Source organism: Uloborus diversus, chromosome 3 (assembly GCF_026930045.1).
Source record: "Uloborus diversus isolate 005 chromosome 3, Udiv.v.3.1, whole genome shotgun sequence".
NCBI lineage: Eukaryota > Metazoa > Arthropoda > Arachnida > Araneae > Uloboridae > Uloborus > Uloborus diversus.
The window spans coordinates 99,981,911-99,995,153 of NC_072733.1; the positions used below are offsets into that span (position 1 = coordinate 99,981,911).

The 13,243-nt window shown below is 33.8% G+C and overlaps 1 protein-coding gene across 1 annotated transcript in view; it reads right to left on the reverse strand.

Annotated features, from left to right (window-relative positions):
* The window catches only part of LOC129219302 (ADP-ribosylation factor-like protein 8B-A), a 64,038-nt gene that overhangs the window by 25,274 nt on the left and 25,521 nt on the right, over positions 1-13,243 (reverse strand). Inside the window, exon 5 of the mRNA XM_054853645.1 lies at positions 2,602-2,672. Within this exon, the coding sequence (XP_054709620.1) occupies positions 2,602-2,672 (71 nt within the window). The remainder of the gene's footprint in view (positions 1-2,601; positions 2,673-13,243) is intronic.

Consider the following 13,243-nt stretch of genomic DNA (forward strand, 5'->3'; position numbering starts at 1 on the left):
CACAACAGTATTAGGTTTGGGATTAAATTTGATAAGCACAAAGTAGAGAATTTTAGGTTTGTGCCCAATTTCAGAAATACTGACTTTGTGGCACTTCGGCAGAGTTTGAAAGCAGTTTTTTCTTCTGGATTGGACAATAGCGATGTGAATCTTCAGTGGGCAGAGTTTAAGGAAAATCTAGCGAATATGGTTAGGGATCATGTTCCTTTTAGGAGAAAGGGTGTCAACACTAAAATTTGGCCAATGTGGTTCTCCAGGGAAACTAAAGACGCTCTAAATTACAAGCAAGCTGCTTTTCATAGGTTTAGAGAAACAGGTCACAGTGCAGATAGGCTCCAATATTGTAAGGCATGGCGTAAATTTAAGTATTAGGTATGGATTCAGAAAAGAGAGTTGGAGCAAACACTGGCAGATAACATAAACAGGAATCCCAAGAGGTTTTTTGCATACGCTAATTCAGGGAAAGTTCGAAATAGTCATATTGGGCCACTGGTTGATGAGCACGGAATTTTAATTCAGGACGATAGTGATATTGCTAATGTTCTTAATAATATTTTTTTTGAGTGTTTTTAACGATAACTGTATCTCAACAGTTGACACCAACAAGACACAAGCTATAGTACAGCTTGAGGACTTTGTATTTTCCAGGGATGACGTTTTACTTCATTTGAATAAAATTAAAGAGACTAAGGCTCCGGGGCCAGATAATATTTATCCGAAAATTTTAGTTGAATGTGCAGAGGAATTAGCAGATGTAATCGCAAACATTTTCAATGCTTCTTATAATTCGGGGACAGTGCCAGAGGACTGGAAGCTGGCTAACATTACACCGCTTTTCAAGAAAGGGTCTAAAGGGAGTGCGGGAAATTATAGACCTGTGAGTCTAACTTCGGTGGTTTGCAAAATTTTTGAAACATTGATGAAAATTAAGATAGTAAATTTTCTAGAGACTAATAATCTATTGACTAGTTTTCAGTACGGTTTCAGGAAAGGTAAATCTTGTGCAACTAATTTATTACATTTCTATGACAAAGTTACCATGGCTTTGGACAATAAGAAGCCTGTAGATGTTGTTTACATTGATTTTCAAAAAGCTTTCGATAAGGTACCGCATGTTGCTCTACTTAGCAAATTAGCTGATATAGGAATAGGAGGGAAAACTTTCATTTGGGTAAAAAATTGGCTGACCGGAAGGAAACAAAGAGTAGTTGTAAGGGGAAATTATTCTAATTGGAGTGAGGTCTTAAGTGGGGTTCCTCAAGGATCAGTGTTAGGGCCTGTTTTGTTCATTGTCTTTATGAACGATATTCACAAAAATATATCTGGGAACATGAATTGTTTTGCTGATGATGTCAAAGTTATGGGGACTGTAGAAAATGATGAACAAGCAAATCAGCTGCAAGAGGATCTAGATCATATTACGGAGTGGGCTGATAAATGGGGTATGGCTGTTAATGTTGGGAAATGTCAAGTGCTACATTTAGGGCATGGAAATAAGTGTACAAGTTATTATTTGCAAGGTTCAGTCATTAGTCAGGCAGACAAAGTTACTGATCTGGGGGTCCTAATAAGTCAGGATTTAAAGTTTAGCCAACAGTGCAGCATTGCTAGCAACAAAGCCAATAAGATGCTTGGGTTTATCAATAGATCTATTTCAAATAAATCTAAAGAAGTTCTTCTGCCCTTATATAGAAGTTTGGTAAGACCCCATTTGGAGTATGCTGTTCAGTTTTGGTCTCCTTATCTTAAGAAAGACATTAATGTATTGGAAAGGGTTCAAAGGCGGGCTACAAGGCTAATAAGTGGACTTTCCCACTTAGATTATGATTCCAGGCTTAGAAGGCTAAAAATGTACAGTCTTGAGCAAAGAAGAGACCGAGGGGACATGATTCAGTTGTTTAAATTTATTAAAATGAAAGATGTTACGGGGCTGAAGTTTAGCACGGAAAACAGGACAAGGGGTCATTGTTTTAAGCTATTTAAATCTCAGGCTAACATGGATATTAGGAAAAATTATTATTTTAGCAGGGTAGTGGAACCTTGGAACAGCTTACCGGAAGAGGTGGTAATGAGCAAAGGAGTAGACAGTTTTAAGAGGGCCATTGATCTTCACTGGGGATTGTAATTTGCCTAGGACCAGTCTAGCTGGGCCCAGAGCCTGTTGCTGGTCGTCACTTTTGTATTTGTATTTGTATAATCTTTTGTAGTATGTGTTAAAATGACTATCTATTGTCTATATTATTAAAATATTTACAAAATGCAAAAGGATTGAAATCTCGAACATGGAAAGCAATTTTTCACAATATAACTGTTCAGTGCTGTCATCTTTACAAAAAAATTAATTAACTTTATAACTAGTAAAATAAAAAGTAAAATAAGCTTATCTACAATAACAAGGGTTAAATTCACTTCCAACAGTCCAAAATATTAAAATATTTATCATATGAATAAGGATTGAAATCTTAAACACAAGAAGCAGTTTCCCCTTTAAGATTCATACTGATTGAGATTATATACATAATTTCTACACCAAATATGTAGTGGTGGGCAGCCTGAAACTAGATACAAAATACAGTTTATTATGGCACATGAGTTTCTTACCTATGTTATCCTTTTCCTTACAAGATATTGAATAGCAGCAAATTTCTCTATCTTGAATTGCTGATAAATTCCTAAAAGAATGAACATACACTTTAATGAGAAATATTGAGAGCTCCTCAACTCTTTTCAAATAAATCAACAGCTTCATGCATTATTTTTAAAAGACAAGCTTAAAAATTGAGTGAAATATCTTCAGAAACTTCTTTGTTAAATAGATACTACATTATCTCAAAGTACTCATAGAACAAGGACAACAGTTTCTAAAAATCATCAGTAGTATCAGGACAATAATTTTTAAATAAAATAAACAGACCTTCTCAAAAAAGCCCATTAGAACAAAATGATCTATCCTTAAAAATCACATTAGGGTGGGTATTAACAAGTCTAAAAACTTCCATTCAAATCAAGACACGTTTATCCTTATCACACCAAGGATAAGTTTCAAACTAATACCAATAACTCACTTTAAAATCTCCATTACAATAACAACTGTCCTTTTAAATATCCATAGGATAATGTTGTCAGCCTGTCTTAAATTCTTATCAAAACAAGTACAACATTTTTTTAGAACCCCATTAGAATATTGGAACACAGGCATTAAATAAATATTCCCATTATAAAGACAGCAGTTCTAATAAATTCTTAAAAAATCTTATTACAATAGCAGGCTTTGAAAAATACGGAAAAATGCTGATTAGAATAGGATCTCTAAAATTTCCAACAGAAAATGCTAGCAATTAAAAACCAAACCACAGCTTTTTAAAAATTAAAATATACACAGAGGCAAAACTAGGTCACTTTCCAAAAAAAAGCACGAAAATGCTTTCCTCAAGTGGCAACACATTGGGCAGTGGGTTAGAGTGTCGTGCTAATAATATGAAGGTCAAAAGATTCAAATCCTTATGGGTCAAAAAATATTATCTTAATGAATTCTGATGCAAATTTCCCTGTATATATGTGTGTATATATACATATATATATATAATATATATAATATATATAATATATATATATATATATATATATATATATATATATATATATATATAATCTAAACTCATTCCAAGATTATAAGTTACAGTTCTATAGTTGATAAAATCAGGAAGCAAAACACATTCATTTAGCATGATAAATTGCAGCATAAGATTTCAAAAATCATTTAACTGAAATAGAGGCATTGATTTAAATTTATTTTATTGTTTCAAAAGTAACATCATTTTAATGATATATTTCACTGTTATCTGCAACAAAAAAGAAAAAACAAATAGGTCTTATTTTAGCTGCTATTTAAAAAAATACTCTAAAGACTGGAATGTGAATTGCTTCTGTCAAGCATGAATTCTTTGTACAGTCAGCTAGTGAATACAAGGATTAAACCAGGTCTTTATTTTTAGGTCTGCATTTTATAAAAAAGAGAAATTTTAATGAACTTTTTCTTTGTAAAAAAGCTAAAAAAAAATAATTTGATTTTTGACATCTTGAATTCAAATTATGTTTTTCGCAATCACGAGTGTGCGTATGTAGGCGTGTGTGTTTGTGTGTGGGGATATATCTGTTTTGTGTAGGGGCATGTGTGTTGTGTGTAGGGGTATGTGTGTTGTGTGTAGGGGTATGTGTATGTGTGTTGGTATGTGTGTTTGTGTCTGTGTGCAGGCATAAGTGTGTGAGTAGCTGTGTGTATGAATGTGTGTGTATGTGTGGGGGAAGGTGTGTGTATGTGTGGGGGGAAGGTATGTGTGTAGGCATATGTGTTTGTGTCTGTGTGCAGGCATGAATGTGTGGGTAGTTGTTTGTATGAGTGTGTGTATGTGTTTGTGTGCATGTGTCGCATATCGACCGATCCCAAGCGGCAATTCTGTAATCCACGCTATGGCTTGGTTTCTTCCATGCTTGATAGATGGCGCCACTACTTTATGATTTTTTTTTTGCTTTCTTTTCAAAAATGTCTTGTGTCTTTTGAAGTTTTAACCATGGATAGCTTACCATCCAGCTTTACTTATTCAAATATTAATATTACAAACGATCAAAACGAAAATTTAACTTACAGAGTAAAAGAAATCACTGATGAAAATGCTGCAAATGTAAGTAAAATAAATAAATAAAAAACTAGAAAGCCTATTGGAGTACTTTTGTAAAAGAGCTGTTCTGACTTACATTTCACACTATATACATGTACTCCCCCCCCCCCCCCCCCCCGAATACTGCATATAATGTTACCTAATTGATATAGTTTTATCAATTAGACCGTTGATTAAATTATTAATTACAACGTTAAACCTTAAGGCACATGAATTTTCACATTTTTTTTAAAATTCCAATAATTTAAATCAGCTGTTCTGTCCCTTTAATAACATCTTTTTTTTTTCGGGATTATACGCAATTAAATTAAGAAAAAAAAATTTTAAACTTACATTTGCAGCATTTTCATCAGTGATTTCTTTTACTCTGTAAGTTAAATTTTCGTTTTGATCCTTTGTATTATTAATATTTGAATAAGTAGAGCTGGATGATAAGCTATCCATTGTTAAAACTTCAAAAAACACAAGACATTTTTGAAAAGAAAGCAAAATTAAAAAAAACTAATTTGAATTTTGACATCTTGAATTCAAATTATGTTTTTCACAATCACGAGTGTATGTATGTAGGCGTGTGTGTTTGTGTGTGGGGGGTATGTGTGTTTGTGTGCAGGGGGTATGTGTATGTGTGTGTGTAGGCATGTGTGTTTGTGTCTGTGTGCAGGCATGAATGTGTGTGTAGTTGTGTGCTTGTGTATTTGTGTGTAGGTGTATGTGTGAGTATGTGTTTGTGTGTTTGTGTGTGCGTGCAGGGGGTATGTGTATGCGTGTGTAAGCATGTGTGTTTGTCTGTGTGCTGGCATAAGTGTGTGGGTAGTTGTGTGTATGAATGTGTGAGGGGGGTACGTATATGCATGTGTAGGCATATGTGTTTGTTTCTGTGTGCAGGCATGAATGTGTGGGTAGTTGTGTGTATCTGTGTGTAGGTGTATGTGTTTGTGTGTGTGTGTTTGTGTGCATGCGTGTGTGTGTGATTGTGTATGTATGCACGTGTGTGTAGGACATGGATGCAACCTGGAGACGGCTTTCGCTATAGGAGCAGCATCGTGAGGAGCCGGTCGTTGGTGATGGTGTGGAGGGTGGCGGTGGGAAAATAAAATGATAGGACGCCAAAAACAGTCAAGTGAAAGCAATAAGCAATCATGATTGCTCAAAAAAAATCATGAAAAAGTAGTGGCGCCATCTATCGAGCATGGAAGAAGCCAAGCCATAGCGTGGATTACAGAATTACCGCTTGGAAACGGTCAATATGCGTAGGTGTCTGTATGTATTTGTGTGTGTATGTGTTTGTAGGTGTATGTGTGTGTATATGTGTGTGCGTTCGTGTGTGTGTAGTTGTGTATGTATGCACGTGTGTGTGTAGGACATGGATGCAACCTGGAGACGGCTTTCGCTATAGGAGCAGCATTGTGAGGACCCGGTCGACGGTGATGGTGCGGAGGGTGGCGGTGGGAAAATAAAATGATAGGACATCAAAACAGTCAAGTGAGAACAATAAGCAATCGTGATTGCTCAATAAAAAAAACTGTCATAGTGTATAGAGCATATACTTTGTGAGATTAGGGTTCCTCTAGGGTTCAGAGCACAAACCTCAGCTGCCCCCTTCTAGTTATGTCCCAGAATAAACATATGATTTTAACAGAATTCCAAAAGAATTCTTCATAGTAATGCAGCTCATTGTCTTTGCAGATTGAGTTAAACTTACGGTCATTTTGCTAACCATAAATACTTATAGCTCCTGTTCTAATTACCTTAGCAAACTTAAATCATCTTGCACAGAAAAATAAGGGCTTTCTATTGATATATCGTCACCTCAGAGCAACAGTAAGACATCTAATCCCAGGAATAACACTAAGAAATCCTACTGTTGCTCTGAGGCGATGATAGTGTTAAGGAGTGAAAGGATTTTTTTTTTTTTTTGTTTTGCTCACGTGGAAATTGTTTAAATTGGAATGAAAAAAGCAGTGTTTGTTGATTTAAATCAAGTGATTTTTTTAAGCAAAATCAGTGATTAAAATCAGTTGATTTAATTTTTATAAAGGAGTTTTGCATTTTTAGAAGGTGTTGCTTTAAATTTAACTATACTGCATTATACAATCTTAACTTAAACTTTCAAAAGTATATAGATCCCTCTTTCTGTGTGCGTAACAAATTTTCAGATTCTTGCAATATTGCTTTTACTCCAAAATAAGTACAGAACAAATAAAAATTTGCAGTTTTTATTATGCACCATGACTAATACCATAGTTCAGAAAAGTAATTGTTCAACATATTTTTTTAACACTAAAAACATACATGATGCTGGAAACCTTATCTTTAAGCAAATTCTAACATATTTATTAATCTTAAATATTTATTGAATATTTAGAGAACTTATCCTAATTTTAAGAGTAAACTGAATGGATTCATCAGTTCACATTGCTTTATTTTCAAGGTTTTTTGCCTTTTTCATCCTAATTGAATACTTTAATCTGTTTTAAAACTTCTGTTGACTCTATACTGAAAAAACCTAGATAACTGCCAAATTTTAAGAAATTTTTCTTCTAAAAAGCATGAAAGTTGTTCTAGGAAATAAGGTCTCCTAGAATTATAGTTGAAGGATTTGTGGTTGTGCTGGGGGGGGGGGAGGGGGATGTTAAATTTAACTTGAATCATGCATTTGTATTAAAGCTGTTCTACTAATACCTATAACTAAAAAATAGCTAATACCATGAAATGAAAATAGCTAAAAATGTGCTTTTTCTTTTATTGCATGAAATATATTATGTTTAAAAATGTAAAAGTAATAATTAATGTCTGCATATTTTTGAAGATTTATAAATAAATTTAAAAAAATCTGATTTAAATAAAAAAAATTTGATTTATATTAAAAAATTCGACTTTTTTGATTTTTTTTAAATGAAAAAAAAATCACAAATCCCGGAAAAAAGGAACATAAAAACTTTGCCTTGAAAAATAACAGAATTTGCGTCTAAGTGCAGAACCAAAAAGTCCCATGAAATTTTGCATCAAACTCAAAGATTAATTTGCTACAGGATCTGTTGGACAACACAAACTGACTGACACATATCATAGACACAGAGAGATGCAGATAGATACAGCATTATTAGACTAATGAGCAAAAACACACATGATGATGGAAACCTTATCTTTAAGCAAATTCTAACATATTTATTAATCTTAAATATTTATTGAATATTTAGAGAACTTATCCTAATTTTAAGAGTAAACTGAATGGATTCATTAGTTCACATTGGTTAATTTTCAAGGTTTTTTTGCCTTTTTCATCCTAATTGAACACTTCAATCCGTTTTAAAATTTCTGCGGACTCTATACTGATAAACGTAGATAACTGCCAAATTTTAAGAAATTTTTCTTCTAAAAAGCATGAAAGTTATTCTAGGAAATAAGGTCTCCTAGAATTATAGTTGAAGGATTTGTGGTTGTGCTGGGGGGGAGGGGGATGTTAAATTTAACTTGAATCATGCATTTGTATTAAAGCTGTTCTACTAATACCTATAACTAAAAAATAGCTAGTACCATGAAATGAAAATAGCTAAAAATGTGCTTTTTCTTCTATTGCATGAAATATATTATGTTTAAAAATGTAAAAGCAATAATTAATGTCTGCATATTTTTGAAGATTTATAAATAAATTAAAAAAAATCTGATTTAAATAAAAAAATTTGATTTATATTAAAAAATTAGACTTTTTTGATTTTTTTTAAATGAAAAAAAAATCACAAACCCCGGAAAAAAGGAACATAAAAACTTTGCCTTGAAAAATAACAGAATTTGCGTCTAAGTGCAGAACCAAAAAATCCCATGAAATTTTGCATCAAACTCAAAGATTAATTTGCTACAGGATCCGTTGGACAACACAAACTGACTGACACATATCATAGATGCAGATGGATACAGCATTATTAGAGTAATGAACAAAAACACACATGATGATGGAAACCTTATCTTTAAGCAAATTCTAACATATTTATTAATCTTAAATATTTATTGAATATTTAGAGAACTTATGAAGAAAATGCTAAGGCAACTATCTAAAAACTAAATTAACTTTATTTGGATTCTACATACGAACGGGCTTCCAAATTGCCCTTACAATGCGATTTGCCACGAGACGACCAACATCAACAAAAATCAAGCTATCGATTGCCACGAATCCACGATACATGAACAGAAAGACAACTAAATTGAGTCAAGAGGTGGGAAATTTGCACATCGAAAAGCGCCCTCTTGCGCACAGGTATACTCGAGGATTTTTATGGAGATTTTCCACAGCTCCCCACCATGAACTCTAAGAGTTCATCAATAGAACCTATAAAAAGAACTATAACAAAGGCAAATACATAAGGAAATTCTTCTCCTTAGTAAACAATAACGAATACAATAACTATAGGTTGCTAAATATAAAGATTAAAATACCATAAACTATATGGTTACAAATTTATATAAAATGTAATTTCTATTTTTGAATTTTATGTTCAAACAATTTTACAATTTCAAACTTAAGTTAACAAAATTAATTTTACTATAAACAAGAGGGTTTTTTTTTTCAAAATTAATGAAATATTTAAGCAAATTATTTTAAGAATTTAAATTAAAGTCCAACAATACAAATACTTCAAAATTTTGAAGGAAAAAAGGGTTTAAATCAAATTATTTTCAATAAACTTTTCGACTGATTAATCATAAAAAGGATATGTGAAACCAGTTCATTCACAAAGTTCAAGGGGATATATCAGCTGTACAGGTTTTCTGAAAAGTCCCTTTTTGGTTTTGACGACACAAGCTCTGATATGTCCATCTCTACCTTGAAAAGTTTCTTGAACGATTCCCAAGTCCCATAGTAGTTTAGATTTTGAAGTTCCTTCGACGAGCACTACATCATTCATCTTTACTTCTTTGTGAATGTTAGGCGATTTGAAATGGTGAACTGTTTTCAAATTAAGTAGATATAGTTCTTTCCATTTAACCCAAAAATGTTTCAAAAGCGTAGTTTGATACTGCTTTCTTTTTAATAAGGACTCTCTAGTTGACACTCTATTAACTAATTCAGCAAAATTAAATGGATAGTCGTGATTTTTCCTTCCATATTGCAAAAAGTCAAGAGGAGTTAATGGCTTGGGCTCAGAAAAATTATCAGTAACGTATGTTAAAGGTCTCGAATTAACGACGTATTCGATTTCAGTCAAAACAGTTGAAATTTCTTCAAACGATAGAAGAGCTTTTCTGAGTGGATCTTTCACTGATTTTACGAGACGTTCATAAAATCCGCCCCACCAGGGCGCCCTTTCTATGATAAACTTCCAATTAATGCCACGTGAAGATATAAAATCTTTAAATTCCGAATCTTGTAGAATGTTATAGAAGTACATTAGATCTTTATTTGCGGCTTTGAATGATTTTGCGTTATCCGAATAAACAACGCTGCGACTACCTCGCCTGGAAATGAATCTTCTAAAGGATAGTAAGAAATGCTTTGTAGACATGGAGGACACTAATTCTAAGTGAATTCCTCTAGTTACAGCACAGGTGAAAATTGCAAAATAAGCCTTTTTAACTTCCTTATCACATTTGTAAAGAATAGCTCCTGCAAAATCAAGGCCACAAATTTCGAAAGGTGGATTTTCTACAATTCTGTCTTTCGGAAGTTGCGCTGTTATTTCGTTTGCTGGTTTGGATTTGTATTTTCTACAAATGAAGCATTTTCTAAGTACTTTCTTCATGAGTTGTCTCCCCTTCGTTATCCAAAACTTTCTTCTAAGCATTACTAGAGTAGCTGTTATTCCGATGTGAAAGTTCTTAGTATGCTCATGTAAGATTAATAATTCCGAAAATTTAGAGTTTTTTGGTAAAAGGATGGGTTGTTTCTCGTCTAGAGAAAATTCTGATTCATCTAATCTCCCTTTTATTCGCAAAATATTCCTGGGATCTAAGAAAGGTACTAGAGAACGAATTTTTGAACTATCGCTAACTTTTTGAGATCTTTCTAAATCGACTATTTCTAACCAATAAGCTTCTTTCTGGGTTTCTTTAATCCAGTATTTTTCAGACAATTTAAGCTCATTTGTTTCGAGAGCACCTTTATTTTTCGACGTATTTCTTGCGTTGTGTATAAATCAAAATACGAAGGCAGTTACTCGCAATAGTTTCAGATAACTGCTAAATTTATCAATGTTAATGAGTTTTTCGCGATTTTCGAGGATTACTTCATTTTGCGAAACTTCTTTAAATTTACTCTTTAGTTCTAGGTCATGATTGCTGACGTTTTGGGCCTCTATTTTTGGCCAAAACTGCTCTGTTTGGCTAAGCCAGGGTGGTCCGTGCCACCAAAGTCGACTATATTTCAATTCCCGAACAGATATTCCTCTGCTTACAATATCGCTTGGATTGTCCCTCCCAGGACAAAAATTCCATTTCGGTTGTTCAGTCAGTCTTTGAATCTCCTCTATGCTATTTTTGACGAAAGGTTTGTAACAGGACGGTTCCCCTCTAATCAAATGGTAAACTATAGAGGAATTCGTATTAAAAAAGCAGGACTTCTCAAATTTTAAAGCTTTAGAGACTTTAGCACACAACCTAGCAGAAAGCAGTGCTCCCATCAATTCCAACCTCGGCAAAGAAAGAGTCTTTAACGGGGCAACCCTGCTCTTGGAAGTGATAAAACTAGTCGTTATAGTCCCGTCAGTCTTAATGACTCGAAAATATATTACAGTTCCGTAGGCCCTTTTAAATGCATCCGAAAAGGAGTGCAGTTGCACATCAACTGTGTAAGAGTCCGTGAAATGATAAAAGCGAGGGATTTCAACTAAACTTAAGTCCTTCAGTTCAAGACACCATTGTCTGAAAGGTTTTTGATAACTTGGGGCATTTCCTGGTCCCAAAGAAGACCCATTTCCCAGACGCGTTTGAATGAGAATCTTCAAACGAATTACGTAAGGAGCTACAAATCCTACAGGATCAAAAATTCGACCAGCAACTTGCAACAGGAATCTTTTTGTATCAATTCCTTTCGATACAAGGGATATCAGATTTTCTACGTTAAAATAAAACAAATCCCTGTCAGTGTCCCAGGAAATGCCTAATACTTTATAGTTTATCATGTTTTGACCAATTGGGTTTGATGACGTTTCAGTAGAAAACCCGTTCTTCTCCCAAAGTTTTCGCAATTCAGCAGAATTAGTAGCCCACTTGTGCAAGGGCATATTTGCTTCTCTAAAGATCTGGACGCATTCTAAACTAGTTGCGTATGCCGATGCAACAGTATTTTGACCTCCTATGATGTCAGTGACGTAACAAAATTTGTTTAACAGTTCGTGAGTTTGCGGAAAAATAGAAGAATACTTCTTCAAATGGTGTTTGATAGTAGCACATAAGAGGAAGGGGGAACTATTTATTCCGAAGAGAACACGATTGAACTTGAGAACTTCTAAAGAGTCTGAAAAGGAATATGGATTTTCAGTCCAAAAGAACTTTGTTGCATTTTTATCCGACTCCTCAATTGCTACATTCAAAAATGCCTGTTTAATATCAACTGTGAACACAATTGGATGCTTTCGAAATGATAACAAAAGTTCAAACAAATCAGGATACAAATTAGGTCCAATATGCAAACTATCATTTAATGAAAACTTGCCCTTTTTATGCGAAGATGCATCGAAAACAACTCTGAGCTTACTAGACACCCTATCATCTCGAATTACTGCCCTGTGGGGCAAATAAAATTCTGGGCTATCTGCTACACTTGATTCAGGGACACGCTCTACTATGTTTTGCTCTATGTAATTATTTACAACCTTCCTATACTCGGCATACAAAGAATGATCATTTTGAAACCTGTAGCACAATTTTGAAAATCTTTCATATGCCACTTCATAATTGTTTTCAAGCGATTCTTTAAAATTATCCTTCCAAGGGAGTTTAACCACATATCTACCATCTTGGAAGCGAATACTATCTTCGAATTCTCGTAAAATTTTGTTATCATTACAACTTACATCATCGTTAGCTGGTTCGATTCCAAGATTTTCTAGTTGCCAAAATGTCTCTAATTGTTTTGAAATGTTTTCCTCAACCATTACTTTCATGGCGAAAGAATCACCTGAATTTCTATTTGAAGAGCCTGATATTCCAATTAAACACCACCCATAGAGCGACTCAGCAGCTAAAAGTTTTCGATTAATACGTTTAATTCTACCTGTCATAACGTCATAATAGTTATCAGCACCGATTAAAACTGAAACACTAGCTTCCTTATTCGAAGTATCAGCTAATTTCAAACCTTTCAAATGCTTGCTATAAATGGAAATATCTACTGTAGGCGGCGGAATATGTGCCGCGGATATTTTTTCTATTTCTAACGCCTCGATTTCCAAATACGCATTTGAATCTTCTTTATTTTCCAATCTTATTTTAACTACATTAAACGTTTTTTCAATAGGAGACTTATTTCCGAAGGAATAAACTGTAAGATTTTCTTTTCGAATGATGGGAAGTTTCAACAATCTTGAAAAATTTCCTATCTACAAAACTTCTTTGAGCTGCTGTGT